Here is a 14,334-nt window from a genome sequence, read left to right as displayed (position 1 = left end):
CTTCTTATGAGTTTAGTACTGTATTATATACAACTTCCACACAAATGTACATTAATTAATTGCAACAAGGCCACTTGTACCACAATGGCAAGGCTTAGGGTATACACATGTCTGTCAAATTCCAAAGGTTAAGATGGACCTTTGAGAAGCACTGGGAACACATTGTTTAAGGAGAGTATCTAAAAGTAAGTAAATTATTTTAAGTTACTTGACCTTTCATTGGTCATTCCTTTTTTCTAATGTGTATAAGTGAGATGTCCACCACAAATAACAATGTTACTCTTTGGAGACTGGCATTCGAGCCTAGGGAAGTGTATGAACAGTGAAAAATGCAGGCTTTAAAGCCTGGACAACAGCTTGTCTCCCTTCAGACTTTGCAGTCAGTGTAGCTTCCAAGTCTACAGATTTATAAGTACAGTGGAATGATTTCAACACCCAAATTGCAATTAGAGCCATTGTTAGAGTTCAGATATGCATGACGTCCAAAATAATCTCTTATTAAGTTTTGTGATATTGTACAACCTTTCGTGTGATTAGGACAAGTCTACTTTTAGAAGGCTATCAACTTGTAAGAAATGAGTAGATTTCAAAAGCCATTTTTTTAGCCAATTAGTAAATTGTTTATGAGAAAAGCAGAAAAAGAAACTTCACAAACTACTTTCACAGGAGGATTTACAGTAGGCGAAACGAGTTATGTACAATACACCCAGCTTCAAACTATCCCAAGATTCTTTCTCCGTTTTCCTTTTAAAGTCAACCTAAAATTGAGTTAAATATCATTTAGAGACACTAGTTATTGAGATTTTTTTTTCCAGCACTCTTAAAAGGAAAGGGCAAAGTCTTCTAAAGTGACCATGACATGCTTAAGTAAATATTTTCTCCTAAGGTTCACTGTATAATTTAACTTGAGAAGATATGGGTAAACACAGACCTGCTGCAATATTTTAGTGAGTAATTTACTATTTCCTCTAATTTGGAAAGCTCTTTAAAACATACAAAATCTGCTGCGATTTCCCATAACACCACTTTTTCTGAAGGTTTTACAGCTTGGATAACCAATAAGCACTCACAAATTTGCTAATCAATGGCCTCAGAAACCCTGGGGGAAAACGCAAGTCTCTGTGTCTTTTCATTTTCACTCTATCCAACCTTTGCGTCATTGACCCCCACATGACTTCCCAGCCGAGTTTACAGATCCAAAGACATTTCTGTGACAGTATTCCAACTCTAGTAAAAGTGTGTGTGTGTTTAAGTCAAGATTTACTCTGTATTAAGAGCTTTAAGGCTGACCTAGAAGAATGATAAGCAGGGTTAGCTTACCCTGGAAGGCAGCTCAGTTCAGTATTCTAGACTTACTCACAAAAGGTCTCTGCTGTCACCACTCAAACTGAAGTAAAAACTCAATAAAAAAAAATGCTGGCAACTACCTATGCACATAATGTTAAAGTGACAGACTTAAAAAATCTGGGTAGATAAAATGGCTCCCATGCAGCCACGGTGCCAATTAGGAAGATCCACAGACCTGCATTTGGATGTAGAAGCTTTCTTGCCTGCATAGGAAACCCAGAATTTCAGGATGTGCTGGGTTGTAGGCAAAACTGGTAAAAGTGCCACGGGCATCTCATTGAGAAGTAGCTGGACTATGGCACCTGTGGAAATTACACGTGTGTATGACAAACCAGGATTAACTTCAAAGATGCCACCATTCATTTCTCCTATTAGAGAACAGTGAAGAACACAAAGTGACATCAGTTTTGCTAGAAAACAGTTGACCCGGAAAACGCCTCCATTCTGCCACTCTCTTCTCTGCTTACCTGCGAATATCTCCACTTCTGGCACTTGGTAGCAACCGGCTGAGGCAAACCTGGCAGAATGGCTTCCAGCTGCTGGCTGATTAACTCCTGCACGTCCTCCTCACTGCCCTCCAAGTGCGTAACCCCAAATGGGACAGTCGTGTGGATCACCAGGGATGGGCCAAATTCCGATGACTCTGTAGTGAGAGGAGAGAAGGATAGGTCTTAAGGCACAGGAGCCTGGAAGCACAGGCCCTTGTTTGAATCCAAAGCTAGAAAGTGAGCATAGCAATCAGAGGAAAAGCAGACTAATGGCTCGGCATATGTGAGGCAGGCTCTGAACCAGCCTCAGCTCTCCTGGAGAGGAAGGTAGGTTGAAGATGCTTTAGCAAACAAGAGCTCACGTCTTTCTAAGAAACGTGAAGAGACGACAAGAACCTCCTGCTCTGGGTACAACTACATTTATTGGTATTTTTATCTTCTCTTACTATCAAATTGTAAGTCTTTTATATATTATATCATATATGTTCTTTTTTCTTAAGTTCTGAGAATGAAATGGATGTTCTGAAAGATATTTATGTTAGGAAGATTGCAAAATATTTTTCTAATATTATAACAATTGTACATTATGTTTACCACTTTGAAAAAGAAATTATCTCTTTGAAATGAGAACTTTCTTCCTAATATTATTTCTTGTATCTTTTGTGTGTATGTGAGGGTTGTGATGTAGCCCAGGCTGGCCTTAAATTTGAGAAGACCTCCTCTACCTCTTAAGTGGCGAGAGTATGGTTGTGCTGCTATACTTTATCTTTCAGCTGAAAACAGAATAAAAGTCCGTCCCATCTATTATAACTCCCCATTTTGATTTCACTGTATTTTAATGATTACAAAACATGTGTGGATGCCCACACTTAGAAGAACATACGGTAGTCAATAAGGCATGAAGTTAAAGACATTTAGGCGTCTAAGCCATTAGAAAATATAATCTTGGAAAGAATGTTAACCTGAGTTTGGTTTAAATAATACTGACGCCATATGGCACTAACAGATCGTCAACTTGATTCTAAATGTCTCTAATTTTGTATTATAAGAGGTCATACTATTTGAACTATATCAATTCACTTCTATACACAAAAATCAAAGGTTGAATGGCATAAACCAATCACTTGGCATATGCCCAGCTAGTGTCTCTACATTTTAGAGATTTATTTTTTTAAGCTTGTACCTGCCTAGGTTTATAATGTAGCTAAAACAACAGACAAAATAGATGCTTCATAAAAGATACAGGATGAAGGCAATAAATCAGCTAAAAGGGCATTATTCCTAGGTGTTGCTCAAATTATAGCCATGAATTACTTTTAATAAAAGTACTTAGTCTCCCTAGTTCACACAGCTCAAGCCTTTAGAGATAACCACAAGGGATAGTCTCAAAATGCTACAAACCTTTGAAAGCACAGTCAATGTTTCCATCAAATCCCACATGTATCACACATGAGGTTGAGATATGAATGGAGACACTGTTCTAAGTGCCATGGTGAATCAGATCGTCTACTGTTAGTCCACTATTCGCCTCACTGGAATGGGGACAACCTCATTAAGCAGCTGAGGAGACATCCCTGGGCATGTTGAGCCCTTATCCTGTGAATGCAGACTTTGCTGACACCGCGCAGAGGGAGAGACTCATCAGTGCAAAACTGCAAGTTCCTTCAGGGGAAGCTCCCACAGTAGGAAACCTTTGGCATGCTGCCTTTGAGGTTTGATGGTTTAAAAGGTGAGGGCTGTGTGTGCACCTGCAGTTACTGTTCTCTGCTTCCTGCTCCTGATGGAATGTGACAAGCGGCTTCAATCTCCTGCTGCCAGGACTTCCTCACTATGATGGACTGCACCCCGAACTGTGAGCCAGAACCAGCTCTCTCTTAAGTTCATTTGGGAAGGTATTTTATCACAACAGGAGAATACCCAAGACAGCAGGTGTTATTTATATGCCAGTTTCTAACTATTTTATATCAGTTAAAAAACTCATGAAGCTTGTTCACAGTGGAGGGTGCAATACCATTCTCCATTATGTGGTACCAAATCTTTCTAGAGACAGAAAGCTACCTCAGCGGTGTTGGGAAGCAGGAGAATCGAGCTCTGCTTGCTCTTACTGGCAGACTTTAAGGGAACACAAATGCTAGAAATGTGCTGAGCATCAAGAGGTGCTCTTGTCTACTCACTGAGACTGGTAGTGGTGCATGACAAGTTTTGCCCATTTACGATGGCCATCTCCAGCCAGGAGAGCAATGCAAAAAGGAATCTTAAAACTCAAATAGAAATGGTTCTTACATAATTATAGAACAGAGAACAACCTGGTTACTTTTTATTCTTGGGATTGAACAAATTTTGAGAATTTATATTAATGTTTAGACTAACACTATCCTGATTGAGGTAACCCAGGCCCCCAAAAGATGAATATGGTATGTACTCACTCATAAGTGGATACTAAGTATAAACAAAGGACATTGAGCCTATAGAGAAGCTAAGTTATAAGGTGAACCCTAAGAAAAAACATATAGATCCACCTGTTAATTGGAAACAGACAAGATCACCTGACAAAATTGGGAGCATGGGGGTGGGGGGAGAAAGGAGGGTAGAAGGGGAGGAGGAGGGAAGCAGGGGGGTTTGACAAAAACTTGAGAGAATGGGATAGTTGAGATGGAGAAAGGACAGAGATGAGAACAAGGAAAGGGATATCTTGATTGAGGGAGCCATTATAGGGTTAGCAGGAGCCTGGCTCTAGAGAAATTCCCAAGAATCCACAAGGATGACCCCAGCAAAAACCGTAAGCAATAGAGGAGAGGGGGCCCGATCTTGACTTGCCCTGTAGTCAGACTGATGAATATCTTAAATATCACCATAGAACCTTCATCTAGCAACTGATGGAAACAGAGGCAGAGACCCATAGCAGAGCACTGGACTGAGCTCCCAAAGTCCAGTTGAAGAGTGGGAGGAAAGAGAATATGAGCAAAGAGGTCAAGACCATGATTGGTTCACCCACTGAAACAGTCTACCTGAGCTAATAGAAGCTCACTAACTCCAGCCAGACTGGGAAGGAACAAGCATAGGACCAAACTAGTCACTCTGAATTTTGTTGACAGTTGAATTGCTGGGGCAGACTGAGGGGCCACTGGTAGTGTCACCAGGATTTATCCCTACTGCTTGTACTGGCTTCTTGGAATCCTATTCTCTTTGGATGGATACCTTGCTCAGCATAGATATAGTAGGGAGGGCCTTGGACCTTCCACAAAGCAATGTGCCTTACCTTCTATGAAGATTGGATGGGGGTGGGGAGGGAGGATGTGTGGAGGAAATGGGAGGAGGGGAAGGAGTAGGAACATGGATTGGTATTTTTTTTTAAAAAAAATCTAATAAATTTAAAAAAAGTTTAAAAGAAAATGACTCCAACCTCCCAAACTAAAAGACAACTTTAGAATCTGAAGTGAAAAAAAGAAAACACACAAAAAAATCACAATGAGTAACAAACGTTATTAGAATTTATATCTGAATGGGAGAGACTAGAGATGACAATGGAGGAAAAAACAAAATCTTACATGTTTTCTTTCAAATGCAGATTGTAGACATGGGTAAACACACACACATATGTTATTAGAATGCATAAAGGGACTTTTGCTAGGTAAGACAGGGGACTAGCAAGAATGGAGGAGACAGGATGGGGAAGGCAATAACAGGGTCAACAAAAGGTCAACAAAAGCTATGCAGTGATATGTATATGGACACTATCATGATAAAATCTTTATTTTGCAAGCTACCTAAAAAGTTAATAAAGAAAGGAAAAATTGAACTAAATTGTATTGGTAAAATGTGATCTAGATATTGCATTAAAATTTGCCAAATGACCTCATACATAGTTTATCGTCTCAAATGTTATATTCAATTTTGAATATAAAATTTTTGGTGTTGAGTTAGCTTTTGTGTACATGTGGTCATACATGTATGTGTGTGGTCAAAAACAATCCTGGGTGTTGGTCTTCAGGTATCTTCTGCTTTTTCTCTTTTCCTTTTTTTTTTTTTTAAGTTAGATGAAAGCATTTCAATATCAATAGGTCAGGCTAATGAACACTAGAAAACTGAGAAAGCACATAATTTGTGATATGAAAATATGGTTCTGCTTATAATTCTAATTTTTAAACTCTGCATAAAAGAAAGGGTTGTTTTGATAAAGTGATAGAAACCACATTTAGTTTTCCATTTGTAGGCCATCATAACAGAGATCTCTATATTGAGAGTTTGAACAAGATGGTTAAATCTTGGAATGCTTTTAAAGGTACCTAAGAAAATTAGTGAGTAATAGTGCCTCAGATTTTCACTGAATGAAGGGTGAGAGACTTGAGTTCCTCGATATTTTTTAAAAAATACATTGGAAAAGACTGGTGTCTTCCCTATCCCTATTTTTTCTATTTTCCCCTAGTTTGGAAGTTTACATGTTTATGTATGACTGTAAGAGATATTTGTACACTTAAATATTCATATTATCTTTAAAGTTAAAAGCAAGTCAACAGCCAGGCGGTGGTGGCGCACGCCTTTAATCCCAGCACTTGGGAGGCAGAGGCAGGCGGATCTCTGTGAGTTCGAGACCAGCCTGGTCTACAAGAGCTAGTTCCAGGACAGGCTCCAAAACCACAGAGAAAAAAAAAAAAAAGAAAAAAAAAAAGCAAGTCAACATACTTATCCTTTTCTGAATAATAGCAGAGTCTCAAAATACTTGAGCTCAGCTCTGATTTATGTGTTCCCACCGCCCAGGATTAGTTCTACTCTTTGTTCAACACTGCCAGTTTGTTCACATGCATCCACGTTCCTTTTGTGGATAGCAGATCTCCCACAAGGCTTATTTTCTCTTCCCCAAAATATTATATTTTAAAGTTCCTTAAATGATGTCCCTCTCCCTGGAGGCCGTCACTCTGAGGTTTTGATTCCCCAGGATAGTCATCCTCCTCCTTTGTGAAGCAGGCTGGTAAACAGCAATGAACCCAGGGAGTCACCATGGTTTTACAGCTGTGATTCCAATGTAGCTTAGCATCTAGAAATCAATCCTTAATTTGATTTCAGGCCATTGCACGTAATTTTTCTGTGATGGCCTTGGTGTTTTTCAGTTTGACTCAGATCTCCTGAAGTTTGAATTCAGATCTTCTGAAGTTTGAATTTTTTGTTTACTTTTCTATAATCTCACTGGGTTTCTATGAACTCACTGGGTTTTCAGAATACAATGACTCAGCTTTATCTCTAGCTTCTGGTTCTCCCAGCATTTTCTCCTCTCTGTACTTTCTATTTAACTTTCATGGGAATCCAACTAAACACATTTGAGACCCTCATCCTATCCTTATATCTCGAGTCCATTTTAGATATTCCTATTTTGATATCTCTATGCTAAGTTCTAAATACATTTGTTTCTGATTTGGTCATCAGTTCACCAGTTTCCCCATATCTCAGCTTATTTTTGTTTTTAATTTCTCCTTTGAATTTCAAACTTACATTATTTCTCATTGGCAAAGTTTTACTTGGGTTCTTTTGAATCTTCATGATCAATTTTGCCAGTCTTCTTCTCCTCAGGGATATTCCTAGTACCCTTTCATATCTTTAAATATACTCAATAGGACTATTTTATATCACAGTATTCCTAAATCTTCAGACTTTATAAAATTAGTTGTAATTTCTAAAAAGTTATAATTTAAATAAATAAATAAATAATTTAAAATTACTTTGGATGTCTACTGATTAAGGACGTGTGTGTCTTTGTATGTTTTTTAATAGAACTATATATAATAAACACTTCCATATTTACATGTTCTATATACACACATTCACACACATCATTTTGATGGAGGATCCTAGAAATTTTATCTTACAATTTCTTTGAGGCTTGAACTTAAAGTATTCCTTCATAATCTTTTATTTCTGCTAGATACCTCTTGGCAATATTGCCTATGACCACTTTAACTTATTTAATGCAGTATGTTGGCAGAATGAATTCTGGCACCAAATCCGCCTGTGGCTAGATCTGTGGTTTTGGCATCTCAGGGGAGATATGTTCTTTCTTTCTTTTTTTTTTTCCTGGGTTTTTCCATTCTACTTGAAGACAGGCACACATCCCAGCTGTGCTGTTCTGACAGACAGGACATAACAGACATAGAGAAACTCTTGAAGACATGAAAGTGAAGGACTCAAGCTAGAAGCCTTTAAATCATAAAGCAAAGCAAGCAATTGTTATGAAAAATAAAACGTATCAAAAATTATTCAACCAAAAAAAATGAATGTCAACCAAGAAACAGAAAGGAAACTGAAAACACAGTCAAAACTTTAAGAGAAAAAGTGGACCACAACTTCAGGACCTGGCTGTTTTACTTTGATTTTTTTTTTTTTTAGCCAAATGACAAAACTACTGTAATGTTGATTTCATACACCACACACACCACATTTACAGATACAAGTACACATACATATTCTTCCATATGATTATGGAGAAAACTCATGATGTTTGCTAATCAGTCAGGAAGCTGAAGCAGAAAGACTGGGTGCTCACAGCAAGCCCAGGCCACAAAATCAGTCTCTGTCTTTCATTAAGAAAATATTTGAGTGTATTGTTCAGTGGAAGAGCACTTGCCTAACATGAATGAGATCACCAGTGTTGAACAAACTGCACCAAGAACCATACCGATTTTCTAGTGATTTATCTACTACAATATATCATGTTGATAGGTACAATTAAGTGAAGTGTGATGATCCCAATTTATAGTAGAGACATCCATTGTCCTTTAATGTAAATTTATGAGAAATACAGGATAACATGAAAAAGCAGACTTTATCAAGATGAGACAGAATATCTTGTTGACTGTTTTAATTGAATTTTAAAATGAAATAATGTAGACTCTTACAGTAATATTACAAGCAACAATTCTTTAAAACAACAGTAGTATTTAATATTGTCCTAGTCATTGCAATAAGATAAAAATGGACAAGCGACTTACAAATAAGAAGCGGAAATTATGTGATTGAAACAGTGAATTGCATAAAAATGTGAAAGAATGCATTTACTATTGCCTGGAAACCTGGATGCGTGGAAAATTAAACTCTACAGTCTCTTTCTACTTCTTCTCATTTCTGATTTCCTATTTTGAATCTGTGTGGGATGTTCATTCTTAGGTCACACAGGATTCCTGTCCCCAAATTTTTCTCTTTGCACTAAAAGTTGAAATTCTTATTCACATACAAATGCAACAAAGGCTTTTTATCTGGTAGATTTTATTTCTGTCAGTAGCAAGGGACAGAGATTGGGTACCCCAAAAGCCGTCTCTGATTTCATCTCTGAGAGATAAACAGAGGACTAAAGCAACTTAGGAAGTGGCAGACACAGCTGTGGACCAGGAAGAAAAGGTAATGGGTGAAGATGATTCTACTTTACTGGCACCACAAGACACATGGAAACATTTCAGGAGGGTACATTCGGGGAGGAAGGGGCGAAGCATGTACAATGAATGTTGTTGGGGCACCATTATTCACTAAGTGGAAGCACACTCGTGGTATAAGACAGCGAGCCCTGGGGCACACACCCGTGTGAACTTGTTTGAAACACTACAAAGCAAGCCCAGAGTCACACGTTGGCAAATTTCCCTCTCTCCACTGGAGTGGAACTGTCAACCAGCCTCCTCCTCTTGCTGGAAGTGCTTTTCTTCACAATGTAGCTCTCTTCTATACAGCCCAGGGACTCCACCACCAACTCTGATAGAGAGGAAGCCAACCTTGTCTGTAACCTCCACGTAAGCTCTACTTCCTCCTTGAGGAGTGAATGACAGAGGAAATGAAGAAGAGAAGGGCAGGAACAGGGACTCCAGCAGACTGACACAGGCTCTGAGGCCTCTCTCTCTCTCTCCTCCCTCGCTTTTCTAACAAGTCAAATAATGTGCATACAGCATTCTTTCTTGGCATCCTGTCTCTTGGCAATGTGCTGTTTTTCTGTGCCTACTGTTGGTCCAAATCAGAAACAGAGGGATCCCTTTCAGGGTTTATTTGCTTTAAAAAGTATCAACCAAATACTAAAATTTGGCTGACGCTCACCAAGTCACATCCCAGACAAGTTCAGTACCTCCAACTTTGTCTACTGCAGGGATTTCTATGGCAAGTATTTATATCAATCCAACATAAGCTCATGGGTTTAACAGAAATGCAAAGTTCAGGGATTAAGGGCTTCTTCAAAGGACGAGGCACAGAGAAAAGATGGCTTTATGGGCTTCCTCTTTACCTGTTTCATTTTGTTCCACTATCTTTTGGAAGAAAAGATTGATTTTTTTTCTTCCATGTTGCTTCTCTAGAGGCAGAATCTGTCCATATTAATCAGTAACAGCAACCAGTTTAAGTGTCCAGTCACAGAAGAAGAGAGAGGAATGGACAGCTTCCTTTAGGAAACAAATATAACAATTTCCAAAGAAGTGATAGGAGAAAGCAAATGGCCAACAAAGATTCTTAAAGATAAATGAGTAGGGAAATTGTGTTTCTTGTCGGCAGGCAATCAGAAATGAAGATTACCTGAGAAGTCTTAACTTCCCTTTTAAAGATAAAATGCCCATCATGAAAGGGGAAATGATAAGGCTCGAAATGGCAGTCTTTTAAATTACGGAAATGCAGCTGACATTCACTGCCATTTTGCTCCCTTTCCTATAGAAGGTTGTCTCTAACATTTATTGGGAACACTCTGGACAATCAACTTCTGTCTTAAGAAATAATATATGATTCATTTAGCATGGACGCCTTGGGTCCTTCTTTCCGCTCTGTCCAGATCTGAAGGTCATTAGTTGAAACTACATCAGAAACATTGTCTCCTCCCTCCCTGGAAGAATGACTCAGCTGGTCATGTTGCTGTGTATCTACAGTGGGGTGTTCAATAGCATGCTCTGATGCTTACGAGAGAAAACAGCAGCAGAACTGGTTGGGCCCCACATATTTTTGAAATGCTATTTTTAAGCAAAATCAAAATCTCTAATATTGTGAGAAGAGAAAGTAGAATGGGATTATCTTTGATCTTAAAAAGCTTTTGACTAAATGGTAACACTATAAAAAGTTAAGCAAACACAGTTAACAGGGAAAAGTGATGAGCAACGTTTTGTCTCAAGACCTGGCAGCTCCATCATTCAACGATAGCTACGCTGCTCAATGGTTCCTCAGGTTCCCTTTCAGAAATATTCTACCTGTGACCCTGAACACTTACTCACAGTTTAAAATGGAAATTAGGTCAACTACTGCAATTGTTTTCAAACTGGATATGTACACACAAAAAATATTACGGAGCTTCCTATCATTTCACTGCCATCTATGTAGTTTAATAATATTGGGATTACTGGAGTTTACTTTTTAATCTCTTACAGATGGACTTTTTTTTCACAGTTTGCTATTATTACAAACAATTTTGCAATGATCATGTTTATTCTTCCAGAGACTGAATGTCTACCCTTAAGTTCATGCACTGAAATCTAAGCTCCAGCGTGACAGTATTGGGAGGGTCAATTGTAGGGGTCATAGAGCAGATCCTGTGAGAGGCCTCAGTGCCCTTATAAAAGGAGTTTGTTAGCCAGGTGTTTTGGCACACGCCTTCATCCCAGCATTCAGGGAGGCAGAGGCAGGCGGATCAGATCTCTGTGAGATCCAGACGAGCCTGGTCTACAGAGTGAGTTCCATGACAGCCAGAGATACGTGATGAAACCCTCTCTTGAAAAACAAACAAACAAACAAAAAAGAAAAAAAGGAAAAAAAAAAGGAGCTTGTTTACCTCTGCCACAGTGTGAGAAAGGAGATATGAATGACAGTGTCTGAGATGGGAAGAGTCCCTGCCACATATTCAAGGGTCTTGTGTCTTGATCTCACACTTCTCAGCTTCCAGAACTGGAAGCAATTTGTTATTAATAAATGATGTGTAAGTCTAAGACAGTTTGTCAGTCACAGGAGTCAAAACAGACAGTTTCTTATCTCTTTCAGGCACTTTTGTTCAGCTACCTGTAGGGCAAATTCCCTAAAAGTAGATTGCTGAATCAAGGTATAGTAAGCACACTGGAACTAAAGAGATGGTTCAGTGGTTAAGAACAATGGCTGTTTTCCCAGAGGACCTGGGTTCGATTCCCATCATCCACATGGCAACCAACAATTCTAAGAAACCTGTAACTCAAGTTCTATGGAATCCAAGGTCCTCTTTTGGCCTTGGAGGGCATCAGACAGAAGATACACAGACAGACAGACAGACAAGCAGGCAAATACCTGTTGATTGAGGTTTCTGTCTCACCTGGTCCTGTAGCTGTTCAGCCCCAAAGAAACACACAGAGATTTACATTAATTATAAATTGATTGACACATTAGTTCTTATTAACCTTTATAACTTATATTAGCCCATACTTCTTGTCTGTGCTAGCCATGTGGCTTGGTATCTTTTTCTGTGAGGCAGTCACATATTGCTTGCTCTGTGTCTGGCTTCCTCTGTGGCTGGGTGATGTCTGCAGACTGACGGTTTCCTCTTCCCAGAATTCTCCTATTCTTCATGCCCTGCCTCTACTTCCTGCCTGGTCGCCCCCACCTATACTTCCTGCCTGGCTACTGGCCAATTCTTGGGACAGAATAAAAGACCATTGTCTGACAGCAAACACCCAAACACATAAATAAAAAATAAGGGAAGTTAAAAGAAGAGTAAAAACATTAGAAGCATTTTAGACACTGCCGATTGGCCTCCTTCACACTGGAGCTTCCAAGTCTCTGTCTCCACATTCTTTCCAGGAGTCCTAGTCCCCTGGCTAATGTGCCCTGGCATTTATTTTAGTTTTAGTTCAGCAGGTTACTTCCGAATAGTGTTTCCACATGTAAACTGAATTTGCATTCTTTTCTCCAGTGATCACTGTTCTTTGTCTTGGTGACAAAGCCCAGGATTACTACGCAGATTAAAGCCATGTAAAGTGAGAAGTTTGGGGCTTGGAGCACAGTAAATGCTCAAAACAAACAAACAAACAAACAAACAATACTGTCCTCCCCCATTGTTCAAGCTGGACTCACTTCATTTCAGAGAACTGGAATTACTGAGGTGGTGACGTTCCTTACTTCATTCATATCAGGCACTAATAAATACAGGGAGAAGGTGCTCTCAAACAACAGTTATTGCATTGTGTGAAAATATCTATTTGTCTTCTCTGTAGACTGAGCAGTACATGAATTTATAAATCAGCACCTATCTGTGGTACATTTTTTTTTTGTTGTTACTGTAGCTGAAATCTGGATTTAATTGAGTTAATTGCACTTGGCAATTGGGAATTAGTTCAACAATGTACAAGGCTAATGCTATCCAACTTCCCAAAACACCTTGCAACTTTTTCTCTATAGTTTTACATTCATATATTCATATTTCTTGTCCCAAAGGAATAAATGACACACTTTTAAATAACATCTTAGCATTTTAAGTTAACTAATCAATTAGTTCGTCTGAGGTACTAACTAGGTAAAATTTCTAATTATTTTTAGTAAAATAAAGTATTCACAATGTGGTAGTTTGAAAGAAAATGTTTCTCAAAGGGAATGGCACTACTAGGGGGTGTGGTCTTTTTGGAGGAAGTGTCTCACTATGGAGGCAGGCTTTGGGGTATCTCTTATATGCTCAAAAATACTGCCCAGTGTTACAGATCACTTCCTGTTATCTGCAAGATGTAAGACTCTCAGGTACTTCTCCAGCACCATGTCTGCCTGCGTGCCAACATGTCCCACAACGATGATAATGGACTGAACCTCTGAACTGTAAGCGAGCTACCACAATTAAATGTTCCTTTGTAAGGGTTGCCATGGTCATGGTCTCTTTACAGCAATAGAAACCCTAAAACACAAGACCATCTTTAAATTCCCTCTAAAACTTATTTTATACAGCAAAGTATCAAAATACCTGTTTTTAAAATGTGTTACATCCGGCAGTGATTTGCACATTTAGAGCACAAGCTCCCTCATGCAGAGTACTCAGAGAAGCCAGCACACCAATGTGTGGGCTCCAGCTGTTTTAAATGGAGACCCAACAACTCGACACATAAAGGTGACGCACTGCATGTGCTAAGTGCATCTAGGAAGGAAGTGGGTGCAGTGGAAATGCAGATGACAGCTGTCTGGAAGAACTTCACCTGGCGTCTGGGAGTTTCCCCGTGTCCTTCACCAACACCCAAACCTCAGTAGGGGTTAATTTTCTGCAGTTGAAGAAAGTTCCTCATAAAACCGTGTTGATTGTTGTTCAGTGCTGTTTTTTTCTTTCATGTTTGAGAAAATTTTGTTGTTGTTTTACATCTGTGCTTTATATTTTACATTTTCGATGTCTATATCAGGATGCGGCAAGTGGCAAGGACTTGCTGTCTGTCGACTGTTTGGATAATCAATAAATGAAGAAGGGATAATTTAGTCCTTATCTTCTATAGAGTATGGACAGATAAAGCAAGCCTGTTCTCAGTGAGCAGACAGTACAGATCTACAGCAATGAACTCTTACA

At 39.0% G+C, this 14,334-nt stretch overlaps 1 protein-coding gene across 3 annotated transcripts in view; it reads right to left on the bottom strand.

Moving 5' to 3' along the window:
* Rnls (renalase, FAD dependent amine oxidase) overlaps positions 1-14,334 on the bottom strand; it is a 272,223-nt gene that overhangs the window by 59,590 nt on the left and 198,299 nt on the right. For all 3 annotated transcript variants that reach the window (XM_041661928.1, XM_041661927.1, XM_041661929.1), the window contains exon 6: positions 1,815-1,990. In XM_041661928.1, coding sequence (XP_041517862.1) covers positions 1,815-1,990 — 176 coding nt within the window. The remainder of the gene's footprint in view (positions 1-1,814; positions 1,991-14,334) is intronic.

Source organism: Microtus oregoni, unplaced genomic scaffold (assembly GCF_018167655.1).
Source record: "Microtus oregoni isolate MIOR12 unplaced genomic scaffold, Mior012 000012F_ref0000307, whole genome shotgun sequence".
Lineage (NCBI taxonomy): Eukaryota > Metazoa > Chordata > Mammalia > Rodentia > Cricetidae > Microtus > Microtus oregoni.
The sequence above is the reverse complement of the archived record's forward strand: the minus strand, read 5'-3'. Positions and strand labels throughout refer to the sequence as shown.